The sequence below is a fragment of the Botryllus schlosseri genome, chromosome 6 (genome assembly GCF_051294905.1).
Source record: "Botryllus schlosseri isolate E-star chromosome 6, Bs_hap1, whole genome shotgun sequence".
Lineage (NCBI taxonomy): Eukaryota > Metazoa > Chordata > Ascidiacea > Stolidobranchia > Styelidae > Botryllus > Botryllus schlosseri.
In genome coordinates, this window is record NC_137241.1 from 18,628,761 (window position 1) to 18,643,226 (window position 14,466).

The 14,466-nt window shown below is 40.4% G+C and overlaps 2 protein-coding genes and 1 long non-coding RNA gene across 3 annotated transcripts in view; 2 read left to right on the forward strand and 1 right to left on the reverse strand.

Moving 5' to 3' along the window:
- LOC145441360 (uncharacterized) overlaps positions 1-14,466 on the forward strand; it is a 370,726-nt gene that overhangs the window by 90,528 nt on the left and 265,732 nt on the right. The window lies entirely within an intron of this gene.
- LOC145441341 (ribonuclease H2 subunit A-like) lies at positions 1,286-4,443 on the forward strand. Its single transcript, XM_080319185.1, has one exon. The coding sequence runs from the start codon at positions 1,587-1,589 to the stop codon at positions 2,484-2,486; it is 900 nt and encodes a 299-aa protein (XP_080175311.1). The 5' UTR covers positions 1,286-1,586; the 3' UTR covers positions 2,487-4,443.
- Positions 9,222-10,113, reverse strand: LOC145441342 (mitochondrial import inner membrane translocase subunit Tim17-B-like). Its single transcript, XM_080319186.1, has one exon. The coding sequence runs from the start codon at positions 10,017-10,019 to the stop codon at positions 9,537-9,539; it is 483 nt and encodes a 160-aa protein (XP_080175312.1). The 5' UTR covers positions 10,020-10,113; the 3' UTR covers positions 9,222-9,536.

Here is a 14,466-nt window from a genome sequence, read left to right on the forward strand (position 1 = left end):
AACATTTTCAGCTCCCTTCAAGCCTTTAAAATTTCGGACATATTTAGACATATTTCAGCATTTCCTCCCGGACGCAGTTTAAACAGTGAAATTCCGGACGTATGGAAACCCTACTCTAATAACTAAATTACATTATACAAAGTACAAACTATTAATCTGTTATCCAGTGACACCCCTGCGGCCCTGCCTTCTGACAGCTGACGAGTTCGCCTTCACTTCACGTATACAATATACATTGCCGATAAGCAGGCATTTGGATTTGGATTTGCAAAATAAATCGGCTAAATTTGGATTTGCAAAATATATTTCTAATAATTTCCATACGACTTTTGGGCAAATTTACCTATGACCGGATTTGAATGCGCATATTAATCTCAAACCGGAACATGATTTGGATTTGAAATATTGAATCTGCTCAGCTCAGCTTTGACGTGCGCTGTAAAGGTAAGCGGACAAGAAAGAATAAGCGGAGCTGACGAGACCGGCGAATCTTCAGTTCAGTTCGGTTTATTAGTAATTTTATCAGTCACACACTCACAGTTAGGCCAAGGTGGGTGTCCGATTCCAAAGACTACTTCAAGATGTTTCAACACCTTCCTATCTTTTCATTGTATCGTTATTTTTGTGGTGTATTGGACGGATAAAAATTGCTAATAAACCAATGATGAGATTATATTTCCATTTGAATAAGACATATTCAATATATAATGCGGTACACAAGGCATAATGCGATGTAATGAACAGGTAGAAGGATGCCGAAACGACCAGTTGCGGTCTCTCAGTCCCTGACATCCACCTAATGTTACAGTTATTTTCGATGCCGCGCTTCTTTCCATTTCTTGTGAGTACCTTCTTTCAACGTGTCTTTTCTGGGCTTTTTTGCCGTAAGAACGGCGTCGCGGGGGAAGATGAGCCCATAACCACCTCCAACTTAAAATCGATCCCGGGCCACCCAGGTAGCATACGCTTATTGTCGCCACTACGCTACCCCCCCCCCCCCACCCCCCACCCCCCACGCCCCCACCGCTATAGTCTAGCTCTAATGACCTTCGTAACTAAATGATCACAATCATACTACTATTTTATATCCATGTTAGTAGATATTTGATAGCGGGTATATATTTAGCCTAATATTTGTAGAGCTCGGGATATACGGATAAGGAGTCAGATACCACTGGAGGGAGAGCGGTGCAAATGCAAAAGTATTTCGATTGCTATCGCGGGAGCAGGGAAGTTCTGGCAGTGAACGCATAGACTCGAAAGATGTGAAATTTAGTCTCTTGAAATGGTACATATTATGCATGCAACTCCAGGTGAAACTCCACAGAGGCAAATCATACCAGTGCAAATTTTGCCAACAGCCGGATGTTAATATAATCCTTTAGATGCGTTCATTTCGCCATTTATTTCCATTGCGGAAATCTATATGCACACTTTAGAATGCAATAAACTCTTAAATGTAAATGTAGATGTGAAATTTAGTCATTGTCATTGTAATGCACACGACTTGCCTGACTGTGCTTTGTTATTTACATCCAGTTATATGAATAGAGTTGTCCAGCCTGAAGCCACATCCTGTAGAAAACATGGATGTCTCAAAGTACACTAAAAATCAGCGTTCCAACTGTGTCTTATCGTCCGAAATGCCAGAGAACATGAAAAGTGTTCCGTGCTTTCTCGGAATAGATGAAGCTGGCAGAGGTCCTGTTCTGGGACCCATGGTGTACGCAGCATGTGTGTGCCCCATTTCTCATAAAGACGAACTTGCAGAGTTAGGTTGTGATGACTCCAAAGCCCTGAAAGAGGAGCAGAGAGATGATCTCTTTCTGAAATTAGATTCACACACTAGCGATTTCATTGGCTGGGTTGTGCATATATTATCGCCAGAGTACATATCCAAGTCGATGCTGAGCAGAAGTAAATACAACCTGAACTCCATATCCCATGACACTGCAATCGGTTTGATAAAATTCGTGCAGAAGGCGGGGATAAAGCTAACAGAGGTATATGTGGACACAGTTGGATCGCCCGAGTCGTATCAAAAGAAACTAAAGCAAAGATTTCCAGATATTGACATTACAGTCGAGTCCAAAGCTGATGCAACATACCCAATTGTCAGCGCCGCAAGCATTTGCGCCAAAGTTTGCAGGGATAAGGCTGTTCGACAATGGAGTTTTAATGATAAGAGCAAAAATGAGGTTGAATACGGGTCAGGTTACCCATCGGATCCAAAGACCAAATCTTGGCTGCGACAAAACGTTGATCCGGTCTTTGGTTTCCCAAATTTTGTGCGATTCAGCTGGTCTACTGCGCGTAATATTCTTGACGAAGAGGCTGTCAATGTAGAATGGCCCGAGGATGAGGAAGACGGGGATCAGAAGTCCAACACTCCTGCTATTACCACCTTCTTCAATCAATCAAACCAGAGCAAGGAGAGGCATGTTTTCTTTTCAAACCATGACCTGTGTCCTGCAGCATCCTTTTAACTTCGAAGGTAACAAACAAATAAGGATAAATCGACTACATACGCACTGCCGTAATCAGGGATAGTAGACGTGCGTTGGGGAATCTCTTGATAACATCACAGCGAGCGAACGAGGACTTGCACATCCTCCAATTGACATACCGTATGAGTCTACATTCAACATCCACGTGCATAGACTCCAGGAAAATATTACCAAAAAAATGTGAATATGTGATAGATGTGGTAACCGACGGTTCACATTTCTAGACTTATGCTCAGTTACTCCTTGCAATTGCCGCAAATTAAAATGTTTCATTTGTATTTTACTATTGAGCTACACGAGTGTCTGCAATGCTGTATTAACAAGTTGTCATTGTGGCCTTCCTTTATGCAACCCCCGGCATGCAAGGGCATTTTTCTTGAAACCAATCTCCTGCGGCTGTTACATTTTCCCCTTGCGGACCAGGCAATGACTCTAGGAAAGAAATTTTTCATAATGGAAGATAAGACTCAATCCCTTGGCTTACAGGGTTCTAAGGGACCGAAACACTAATATGTGATGCAGCTCCGCCAAATGTAATCCGAGGTTACTTATGAACCGACATGTTTTACATTTTTATGTGGCGAGGTCCTTATGTCTTCTGGCAAGAGTCGACATCAATGCAGTAAGGCGCATCTGCGGTTGCCAACTTTCAAATAAGCAGTTAGTAGGGTAGCCAACCTTGATTGAAAAAGTAAGATGTTGCACATGTTTCCACTAGAAGGCACTGGGCAGCTCAGTTACTAGACCTAATTATCAGCAATAAAATGGGATATCCATCCTTTTAGCTTGTTGGCCTTTGCTTTACCCACATTGTATCCTGGCGAGTTGTGCTATAATGAACGCCATAAATTTCTACTTAATTACAAGTAGAAGTATCTATATCCAAGATCCCACTTGAAGTAGAAAACGAATGTTTGAGAAGTACTGAAATTCAACAGGTAGTGGTCAACGGGTTGCAGACTTTTAGCATTTATTTGAAGGTGGCTAATTTTATAATTGCTAGATGCATTTTCACGACTAATACAAAATGACACTTTGAATAAGAGCAATTTCCAAATATATTCAGTTATCGTGATAATTCGTAAAGTGCTTTTGACAATTTCACTCATAACACTGCTGCAAATGTCTCAAGGTGGAGACAGCAAGTAATTTTTCTTTAGTAAATTTAGCAGAACAGGAAGTACTTCAACTCTAAAAACATAACCACTTGAATAAACAGTACAAGTACGTAAATTCTATTTCAGACATATCCTACTTCAGGATTCTGAAAAAAATATTTCGTTACTGACTGCCAGGCTATTATTCCCAAATGTCAACGATTCACTAGTGAAATAGTCAGGTTGCCCATAAAAATGTTGCACGCCAAATTTGGCATATGGTGACGGAAATTAGTGCATATAGTTAATTTCATCAACCATTTGTCATGACTAGGGCGATTTATTTTGACATGTCAAAATTGTAGCGTTAGGTCGAAATTGTTTACAAAGTCAAAAATTTTTTGACCTCTGCATTTCGTTTGTATCGTAGATTTTGCACTGTCGGTGAACTTGTATCACTTGATAGTTTACAGCTTGTCGCCTACTTTATAGGCCTACCGTTGTAGACGGCCCATTGTCTGCTCATTTTGAATCATAGACGGTCAAATGAAACTATAGGTTGACATGGTGTTATGGTCAACGTACTGCAATATCCTAACTGAAGCAAGATTGCTTGGGCATTGCATGGTTCTTATATCAAGAAGCGCATGATGAAAAATTGCGATGTAGACCAGTGCTCTTCAATCGGGGTTTTCGTACACCCTAGGGTGTACCAGAATTTTCAAAGGGTGTACCACTCGAATGGGGTGTACAGGGGTGTACCAGATCCGAATTACAATGAGCCGATGGCTAGCTATCACAAAGGCAGGTTTATGCGTCAGTACAGGTTGACGCACAGGTTAATGAGCAATATGGCAGTGCTCTTCAACCGGGTGTTTCGTACACCCCAGGGTGCACCATAATTTTTGAAGAGTGTGCCACTCGGATTGGGTGTACAGGGGTGTACCAAATCCACATTATCATGAACCGATGATACGATGACTATATAGCTATCACAACACCATAGATACGCCAGTTTACGCTTCAAAACAGATTGACTGGATGTGTAATACCGTACAATGTGATGTCTAGGGCAATTTTTTTTTGACATGTCAAAAAAAGTCAAAATTAGGTCAAAATTTGTCAGAATTGTTAACAAAGTCAAACATTTTTTGACCTCTGCATTTCGTTTGTATCGTAGATTTTGCGCTGTCGGTGAACTTTTCATTTGATATTTGACAGCGTGTAGCCTACTTTATAGGCCTACCGTTGTAAACGAACCATCGTCTTCTCATTGTGAATCATAAATGGTCAAATGAAACAAATAGTGACATGGTTTTATGGTCAACGTACCGCAATATCCTAGCTGAAGCAAGACTGCTTGGACATTGCATGGTTCTTATATCAAGAAGCGCAAGCTGAAAAATTGTGATATAGACAACATTGTCAGAATGAAGCAACACGGTTTGTCACCAGCAGTGTGCACACAACTTGAGTGTTGTCAGCCAACAACTGCTGCTGTTGAACGTTCTTTCTCCGTTCTTGGCAAGCTACGTAGTAAGGACAGACACTTTCTACCCGAGAATGTAGGAAAGGATCTTTCGTTGTACTACAACAAATTTTAATTATTTCCACCAGAATACGTAATGTAACTACTGGAATTCTTCATAGGGCCAGATTTCGTTAAAATACTAGTTTTTCATGTAAAAATCTGTCAGTTTTTGAGCCAAAAACGTTCTTTTCAGGCCAATCTACTTTGTAAGGACAGAAGTTCCAACCAGAAATGAAGATAAGTAGTACAATTTTAACATTATATGCGAAAACACCTAATTTGCATACGTGAGGTCAAAATTTCGTCAAATTTCAGTTTTTTTAGGTCAAAAAAGGTCAAAATTTAGATTTTTTAGGTCAAAAAAAAATTGCCCTAGTGATGTCATAAGCAAATGTTTCTCATCAGTTAACCTTTGGCAATGGACTCATTACTTACTTTTCGATGTTCCGTACTATTACCAAGAATGCTATTACCGATAGTGGACATTGCCGAGAACGGACATTACCGAGAATGGACATTACCGAGAACGGACATTACCGAGAATGGTCATTGCCGAGAATGGCCAATGCCAAGAATCTAGCTTAATGTAACGGACGTTGTGGAGAAATTTATACCTGAGAATCGATACCGAATGTGTGGCAACGCCGCTATGCACACACTCGACCTATTCATATGCATAACATGCCTGTATTGCATTCTCGGTACTGTCCCTTCTCGGTGTGTCCATTCTCGGTAATGTCCATTCTCGGTATTGACCGGACACCCTTTTCGAGTAGAGCAGGGTGGAGTTAGCATGTGTTCAGCTTGCGATATCTGTCTGACGATTCTCGAGGAATCCACCGCTACAGCTCAGACATTTTGAATTGGTGCTTCCTGCGGCAAGCTTATGAATACATGCTTTTGCGCAGCCAGGGGGTCGAGTTTGCGAACCACTGCGTTAGATGGTGGTCCAGTAACCTCGAGCCCTGATTCGTATTTAGCATTTACTATTCGTTGCAGTCTTTATCAAATGTTCATCCTTATTTCGGCTAGGCCAGGGGTGCTCAACCTGCGGACGTCCACCTCATTCAGCCGCAAACCCATAATTTTGCGACGTTCTACACATATTTAAATTAGCGTGTGTTGGCGGCCGTCATTACGCAACCAATTGTTGCTGGTTCGAGTCTCGGCTCAGCCATGTTTTTATGTGTCGGAGGTTTATCTAGGCTCCTCGTCGCCGTCGTAGCGTCTTGAAAAGCCTAGCTAGAAGAAGAGTGAGCCGAGCAGCCCGAGCTCCAAAGTCAGCAGCAGAGTCCTGAAAGTGGGCGCACGTTAGCGAGAGAGAATGAAGAGTGAGAGTGCGCGTGCAAGCGAAAGTCGTCCTCATTACCCAAAGCAACGACACTAAACTTTAAGAAATGTACTGTCGAGGCGCACAAATTCTAAACATGCGATTATCGCCACTGTCATTGATGTGTAATAGAAATACTAATAACAGCAATACAAACAATCCTGGTGGGAGGTCAAGAAATTACAACATGCAACTAAGTGATTAATAAAAACCGGAAGATGCATCATCATTAATATTGTGCCCAATATTTTCGAAGACACCCTCCATCAGCTCTACGGGTTAATCTGATCGCATGAGCTGAGAATGAATAAACTTTTGACGATAACATGTGAAACTACCAACATTTTCGATGAAATCCATTCAAGGGGCAAAATTTTCGCGCTCCGCGCGACTGCACACATAATTCTGTTATCTTTTCTTGACATTTATACTCGCAATTTCGGTACATAAATTATATATCGTAAGCCTGCTGGGATGTTTTGCTTCTACAATAATAAAATTTACGCAAGGCATATCTCAAGAAATAAGTGAAGGCACAGAACACCGCAAGGGCTCTCCGCGGTGTTAAGTTCCCAGTATCAAATTTCATATGAGTATTTGTCGTCCATGGGCCATGGCGACTCCCCGCTGGAATCCGGACGTATTGTGTATGTAATCAAAATGCGGCTTTCTGCGTTATCGATGTGTTATATGGTCAGGGGTGTACGAGTTTTGAGAAAATGTGAAAAGGGTGTACCACGACGAAAAAGGTTGAAGAGCACTGATGTAGACAACATTGTCAGATTGAAGCAACACGGTGTGTCACCAGCATCGTACGCACAACTGCAGTGTTGCTAGCCAACAACTGCTGCTGTTGAACGCAGGGGCATAGCCAGCCGAAAAAAACGGGGGATATTTTTGAAAAGATGATTCTTTATGCTAACCACTTTATTGCGATTTAATACACATGAATACCGATACAACAAGGGTAAGATAATCTCGTTTGTGTTTACGTCTTTATACACATGAACATTTGCCAGTTATCTTAAAATATAGCTCTATTATGCGCAGTCGCATGCTACAGTAACAAACGGAAGGCGCTTCTGCCTTGCGCGCCACTATTTGCTGACAGCGAGTTTCATGCGCTCAAATCATGAGTCACTGCAGCAGGTGATCGACGATCACCTCGCAAATCACATGTATCAGATCAAATGGAAGTAGCAAACAAACTTCGATGACAGCGAGGTATCTTGACCTTAATTACCAAAGCGAGGATGTAATCACGAAAGTGCACGCAGATCATATTACAGCACGGCGAAGATCTTTCTATTTTGCGCTCAAACACGAACACTCGAACAGTGAAGACACGCAAATGAATTATAGTCAGTTGCTGTTTGATACAAACAATCTGGATTAATTTTGTTTCAACTCAATATGATTTTTATTGTCTGCCAAGATGGTGTAGTATTTTTGGTGTATGGAGATGGTAAAGACTAATTACCGCTCGAGATTGTGCGATTGCATCACGTGAATAACAATGGCCTGGCGCAGGCTTAGGCTCGCGATCAAAATGCATTCCTAAACGCGTTTGCGGTGCAGAAGTGACAATTGCGAATTGTCGAGGCCAAGACTGTAACTTCTGGTCATTACAATAGTACATCGAGTAGCACTATCATGCGCCGCGAGTCACGGAGCGGCCTAATTTTCCTAGCCTACAATGTTTTTACTACTGGCCAAGCGCGTTATAACAGGACAATCAGCAGATGCGCCAGAGGCCTGAGACACGAAACGGCTGGAGATCTGGAAACCCACACACAGTAACCGAACTAAATGACCGCAAATTGGATCAATACATAGTAGATTCCATACAGATCATTTGATTAGTACGATCAGTTTTGGTACTGCTATCTCTAACGATACAAGCCTAGCGCGCATGTTCTAAACGTTTGTTGACAATAGACTGTCAAACACGAAAACCAACTCGCGCGGTATCGAAATTTCAATGCGAGTGTTATTGTTACTGTGGTATTTCGAGCTTGGAAACGGGGGATATCGGACACCGGTTACCCCCCCTTGTCTACGCCACTGGTTGAACGTTCTTTCTCCAATGCGGGCAACCTACTTAGTAAGGACAGACACTTTTTACCCTAGAATGTGGGAAAGTATCTTTCGTTGTACTACAACAAATTTCAATTGTTTTTACCATAATACGTGATGTGGTCGACCACATTTCGTTAGAACAGGCCTACTAGATTTTCATGCAGCCTACTAGATTTTCATGCAAAAATTTGTCACTTTTCAAGCCAAAAACGTTTTTTAAGCATAAACTACTTCGTAAGGACAAACAGTTCGAACTGGAAATGAAGATAAATAGTATAATTTTTACATTATGTGCAAAAACAAAGAATTTGCGTATGTGAGGTCAAAATTCAGTTTTTTTAGGTAAAAAAGTCAAAATTTTGATTTTTGGATGAAAATCTTCTGTTTTTTAGTTTAAAAAAAATCGTCTCAGTCTTGACAATTTCACTTACTACTGTCATCGACAAATCCAAAATTTCAATAACAAGTATGTGCTTCAAACGCATAGAAGTGGAGGCAGACAAAGCGAGCTTGAATACTCCATTTGACCACCTTGCAGAGATAATGTCAATGACAGTTGTCATTCCTTCTAGTTCATCAGATTTGAAATACACTTCCTAAAATCTAATTATATTACTAAATCAGATCGACTGCACTCAAAATAAGGCTGATGTGTATCTGACAAGTGAAGAAGGAACTTTGATACTTGAAGTAGTGCGTTTATACACGGTTGAAATTTTAGAGGAATACAGATTCGACGGGCAGGGTTGGGAAAATATTGACGTATAATGTCAATATCGAGAATATCACAATGTAACAAAAAAATTTCACTCTACGGAAACCAATGGTTAAAGATCCAGGGCTCTTGTTTGAACAAATTAATGCAGTTCAGTCGTGTAGAATTTATCCAGTGAAATTTCACCTGGCTAACTTCTTTTTACATTGTAGTTCGTGACTAGGCCAGCACGGCAATTCTGCGCTTTAACTTATAAAACAAAATTCAACGGGCATTATCATGATCCATATTGCAAATCTGGTAATGCAGCCGGGTCTTCTAATTGGGGAGCTACAGGTTTATACATATCCGCTTGAAATTTGTTCAATGCAAGTCCAACTCCTTCAATAAGTGCAAGCAGAACGCCACCAATGGCTGCAGAGCCGACTGCCGGTCCAACTCCCTGCCGTATAGCTAGTACAAAACCCGTACCAGCCCCACTTATGATAGAATTCCACGGGTCCTCCTTCTTTCTGAGTGATACAAGGGAACAGTCAAAAAGTGAGAAAGTTAGTCCCCACACGGCAAATCCTCCAGCGGTTCTTGGTGCTTTAATACGGGCGTTCGACATCGCCCCGATAAGACGGTTACTTATTCCTTTTGGCGCATTTCTTGCTCCACCAAACATGGCAAAAATTCCACCGCCGACAAATCCCAATGTGAATGCGCCGCCACAGTCATCCAAAATTCTCCATGGACACGGGTCTCTGGTATAATCCATTGCAGATTATGATATTGAATAGTTGAAATTTCAAATACTAAACAAAGGTTTGTAGATCAGAAATCAAACCTGCAAGAATACATAAAATCAGACTACTATTCTCATGCGATATAAGGCAAGTCACTACACATCACATTACTCACATTCATACATTGGCTGGTTTTCAAGCACCAATGAATATTTGTTACTTTGAGGTGTGCTAATCAGATACAGGAGCATAGCACACAAGATCAAATGGCATACACGTTTCAAAATGTTGGAATCACAGGCTTGTAGGATAAGGTCGTCACATACCTACTGTATGTCTGTACCGCGTTATACTTGTACATTCCAAGAATCAAATCAGAGGTAAACTTGGTACTTGAGTTAAGTTGACCCACAATAAATCTGGAAAATTATGCATCAAGTGTTTATAATTGAAAGCATGTCCAGAGACAGAGACTAACCAGTTGGCCAACCAACAAAACAATCGGCATACTGATAGTGATACAAGTTGATTGGGGGTTCGAATACCATGATCATGATAACATGTGTAATTTACTATAATATACCATATATTTTAGAAAACATCTACAATTTGTACAGCACTAGATGCAAAGATTAAATTTTGAAAGTAGCCTACTTGTGTGCATTCTTCTAGATATTCATATGTAGTTCTACTTGTAGTTGAATAGAAATTTGGTGTATCTTCAGTAATGAGTATACCAACAATGACTCCTTTGACCATGTCTGAATATTACATATTGTATTGTTAGTTGTCATAGTTGAAATAGCATGGCACCAATTTAGCAAGTTCGACCAAATTCAGTGCGAGCCTATATGCATCCACTCCTCACATCAAGCTAAACAGCAAATATTTAGTGACTGAGATCGTAACATTCCTCTGGCTCTCCGTGCGTCCCTGCCTATTATGTGACAGTCTTGTATGGGCTAATAACCGCTAAGGTATTTCTTACTTCTATATATTTGCATGCAAAGATGGTTTATTGACTGCACCATGTCGTTTCGACTAATTCCTTTCTTTTCACTGAATTACAATTTTTGTGGTACCTTGAATAATGAAAAAAGCATAATACTAAAGATACCTAATGTAGGTTAGTTATCTGTTATAATACACAATCACGATGTCACGCCGATATGCGCCCGCAGCGGCTATTGAAAATGACCCGAATGTCATGTAGATTGCGCAATCGGAGATTTATAGCGGTTGAGCGGAGATGCATGAGCTCCGGAACTCAGAACATTGCAATTTATGCTCTGACCATAGATTATGAGCAGAGTAAATTGGGATCGACGCTGTAACCTTTGGTATTATCTATCCATGGGTTCAGGATGCAAAAATAGCATTTGAAGACAGAAAAGCAGTATATGTTAGAATTCAGTTCGGTTTATTAGCATTTTTTTTCTGTTCAATACACTACAAAAAATTGCCATACAATGAAAAGATAGGAAGGTGTTGAAACGACTTGGAGTAGTCTTGGAATCAGACACCCACCTTGGCCTAGTAGGCCTACATCCCAAGCGAACTTGATGATTTTTCGTCAGCAGCTATACTCAACCGTTAATAACAACGGGCCAAAATTAGCGCAATGTTTTCACAACGGAAAGTGATGACATACTTTCTATTCTGATCTAGTTATTTTCTAAATTACAGTACACCTAGCGTTAATAGTGGCCCACGGTACTCTACCAAAGTGTAATGCGGTCCGCGATCGACATAGTTTGGGCATAGATTGCTCAGTCAACAAATGCTGGTTGTACGTTAAAAATCACCTTTTTTTAGTCATCGGGCAACTTCTTCTTATAGGGGGGATTTTAGCTCAAATATCGCTAAGGGGGACCACGAGACGAAAAAGGTTGAGAATCACTGGTCCAGGCGATGTAAAGAGGATCGAGGCATGCACACTAAAAGTAAAGAAGAAAAAGCAAACTAGATGGGTGTATGTCTGTCACTCTCTGATTGAAAGAGCATAGCCCTTATGAAGGCTATGGAAGCGAGTATTACAAAGTCGTTTTGATATTCCTCTTATCTAGGGTTACCATATTTTGGAATCGGGAAAGTAGAACACTTTTTGCCAAATCGTCTGATCGAAACTGAAAACAGGTGATATTACAATATACACCGGAAATCTTGTTGAGTTAACAGAAAAAGGTTCGACTCCCACTTTACCCACTTTTTAGTTTTTACTTGAATTTAGCGGTGTTGGCTTTAAAAAGGGTCGTCGTCACTTTCATTGGAATCCCTATAATGACCCGTTCGAACTACCGTATTACTTATTTCCCGTCATTTAGGCCGATTTTTAGTTGAACCTGTCTAATCTTATATTTAAAAGCTACAAAGGAGGGCGAATTGTCAAAAAAGAGGACATTTTAGGCGCCCTCGGAGGACAATTTAAAAAAACTGAAAAAGGAGGACAAATCCTCCTAGAGGAGGACGTATGGTAACCTCATTGACATCGCATTGTGTCTTTATCGCATTGTACATTGTGCGTGACTTGTTCAGATGAAAAATATAAACCAACGATTATTATTATATTACAGCAGCAATTTCGCTATCAAAGTCGAGTATGTCAGGATTCGCGCTGATCAAGCATCCAGCCTACCGCATAGCACATTTTTCGCAAACACGAGTATTGGTATATGTAAATTTTGAATGAATTTTATACGGCGATGGATGACGAAATTTCGTCTTATATCTGGATGAAAGGCATCTAACACAGGGTTACCATACGTCCTCTTTTAAGAGGATTTGTCCTCTTTTTTGACTTTTTTGAAAGTGTCCTCGGAGGACGCCCTTTTGTCCTCTTTTTTGAGATTTTTTTCTCTTTTTTGAAAATTACGCCAGATTTAAAGCAAATTGCGAGTGATATGCCGTAAATTAGCACAGAAGTGACGCTCCGGCGGGTATTTCGGAGTGAAAAACGGTGATTTTAGCTCTGAGCGAAAAGCTGACCATTTTTTTTGTCATACACCTAGCAATGCGGAGAGAAAAACGGTATTTTGAGCTCTGAGCGGAAAGATGACCTTTTTTTTAGTCAAACGATCACAAAGTAGGAAAAATTCACCGGTTTTTGAGAATTCTTCTCCGGTTTTGCAAGCCTCAAATTTCTGAAAAAGTGTCCTCTTTTTATAGATTTCCAAAATATGGTAAGCCTAATCTAACAATGCACCAAGTTTCGAGGCTGAGACTCCATAATTACAGTATAGTAACCACGTTATCAAAGTCGAGTTGCATGGTGTTCGTGTGTGTGCGAGTTTGTGTGGCATTGGTCCTACACCATAAACGATTTTTCGCAAAAGTCGATATTGGTATATATGAATTTTGAAAATGTTCTATACCGAAATGGATGACGAAATTTGGTATGGTATATCTTGGTTGTGATACGTTTCAGGATTGTCACTCAGTGATCATAGCTTGGTTATTCCGTTACCAGACGGCAATATATTCGAGCGCACTATGATCTACCTGCAGATATTCGACTTCGACAGAGAAATTACTACGCTAATCATTGAGTCACAGCCTTGAAACTTGGTGCAGTGTTGGATGGCAATATCAAACTATACCATAATAAATTCTGTCAACCATATTGTTAAGGAACTCAGTCATTATCTACAAAGACCAATAGCGACTTTGACTTTGCAGACGGATCGACATAATAACAAAGTTAGCTGAGTAATCTGGGCGAGACGGTCACGTGATTTCCAAGTGTCCACACCACCTTTGAGCACACGCTGGTTACAATTGTTTATTCCAATGACATGTTGGCGCATTTTATAATACTTTATATTCCCAAGAATATTGTAGATGGACACATTTTTAAACATAAAAAAATAAGCCGTATCAAACCAATAACGGAGACTACTCCTGGTAATTGCGCATTCGTATATAATTGAAATCGTGTATGTATCTTTGTCTGTTTACGCTCGTTTAGTGTCTCGTGACGGAAAAGACCTCATCAAACATTAACGTCGTCGGATATTTGAGCGTATGCGACATTTATATAAATATGACCGGGAAAGAGATAGATCGAGAGGTGTCTTCGTGAACGGGATGAAATTTCAATGTTTCCGATTTGCGTTCCACGCATTACGAATGAGTTATATATTTCGTCCTTATGCATATTTCGTAAGATTCTTAAGCTCCCTCAAAAGTGTTCGACTATTATATACTAGTTAGCGAAGACAAAAGCAGTGCGAAATTAGTATATACCCCATGGATTGAGAAGTGTCCTGACTGTCGCAGACGCTTTTCCAACTATTGAACATCAAATTTACGTCATAGGCTTGGCATGGAAGGTTATTGCTTTCAAAAGTAATTTCGCCGATGTCAAATTCTATTAAGCGTTTACAAATTACGCTGTACTTCTGTTTCAACAGTTTTCAAATATATTTCATGCCAGTCTGTTGTGAGATTCTCTCAGTGTATAATGTAGCATTATGCCCTATA

Excerpts from the sequence above, each read along its gene's own strand:
- LOC145441341 (XM_080319185.1), top strand. The coding sequence starts at position 1,587 with ATGGATGTCTCAAAGTACACTAAAAATCAGCGTTCCAACTGTGTCTTA.
- LOC145441342 (XM_080319186.1), bottom strand. The coding sequence starts at position 10,019 with ATGGATTATACCAGAGACCCGTGTCCATGGAGAATTTTGGATGACTGT.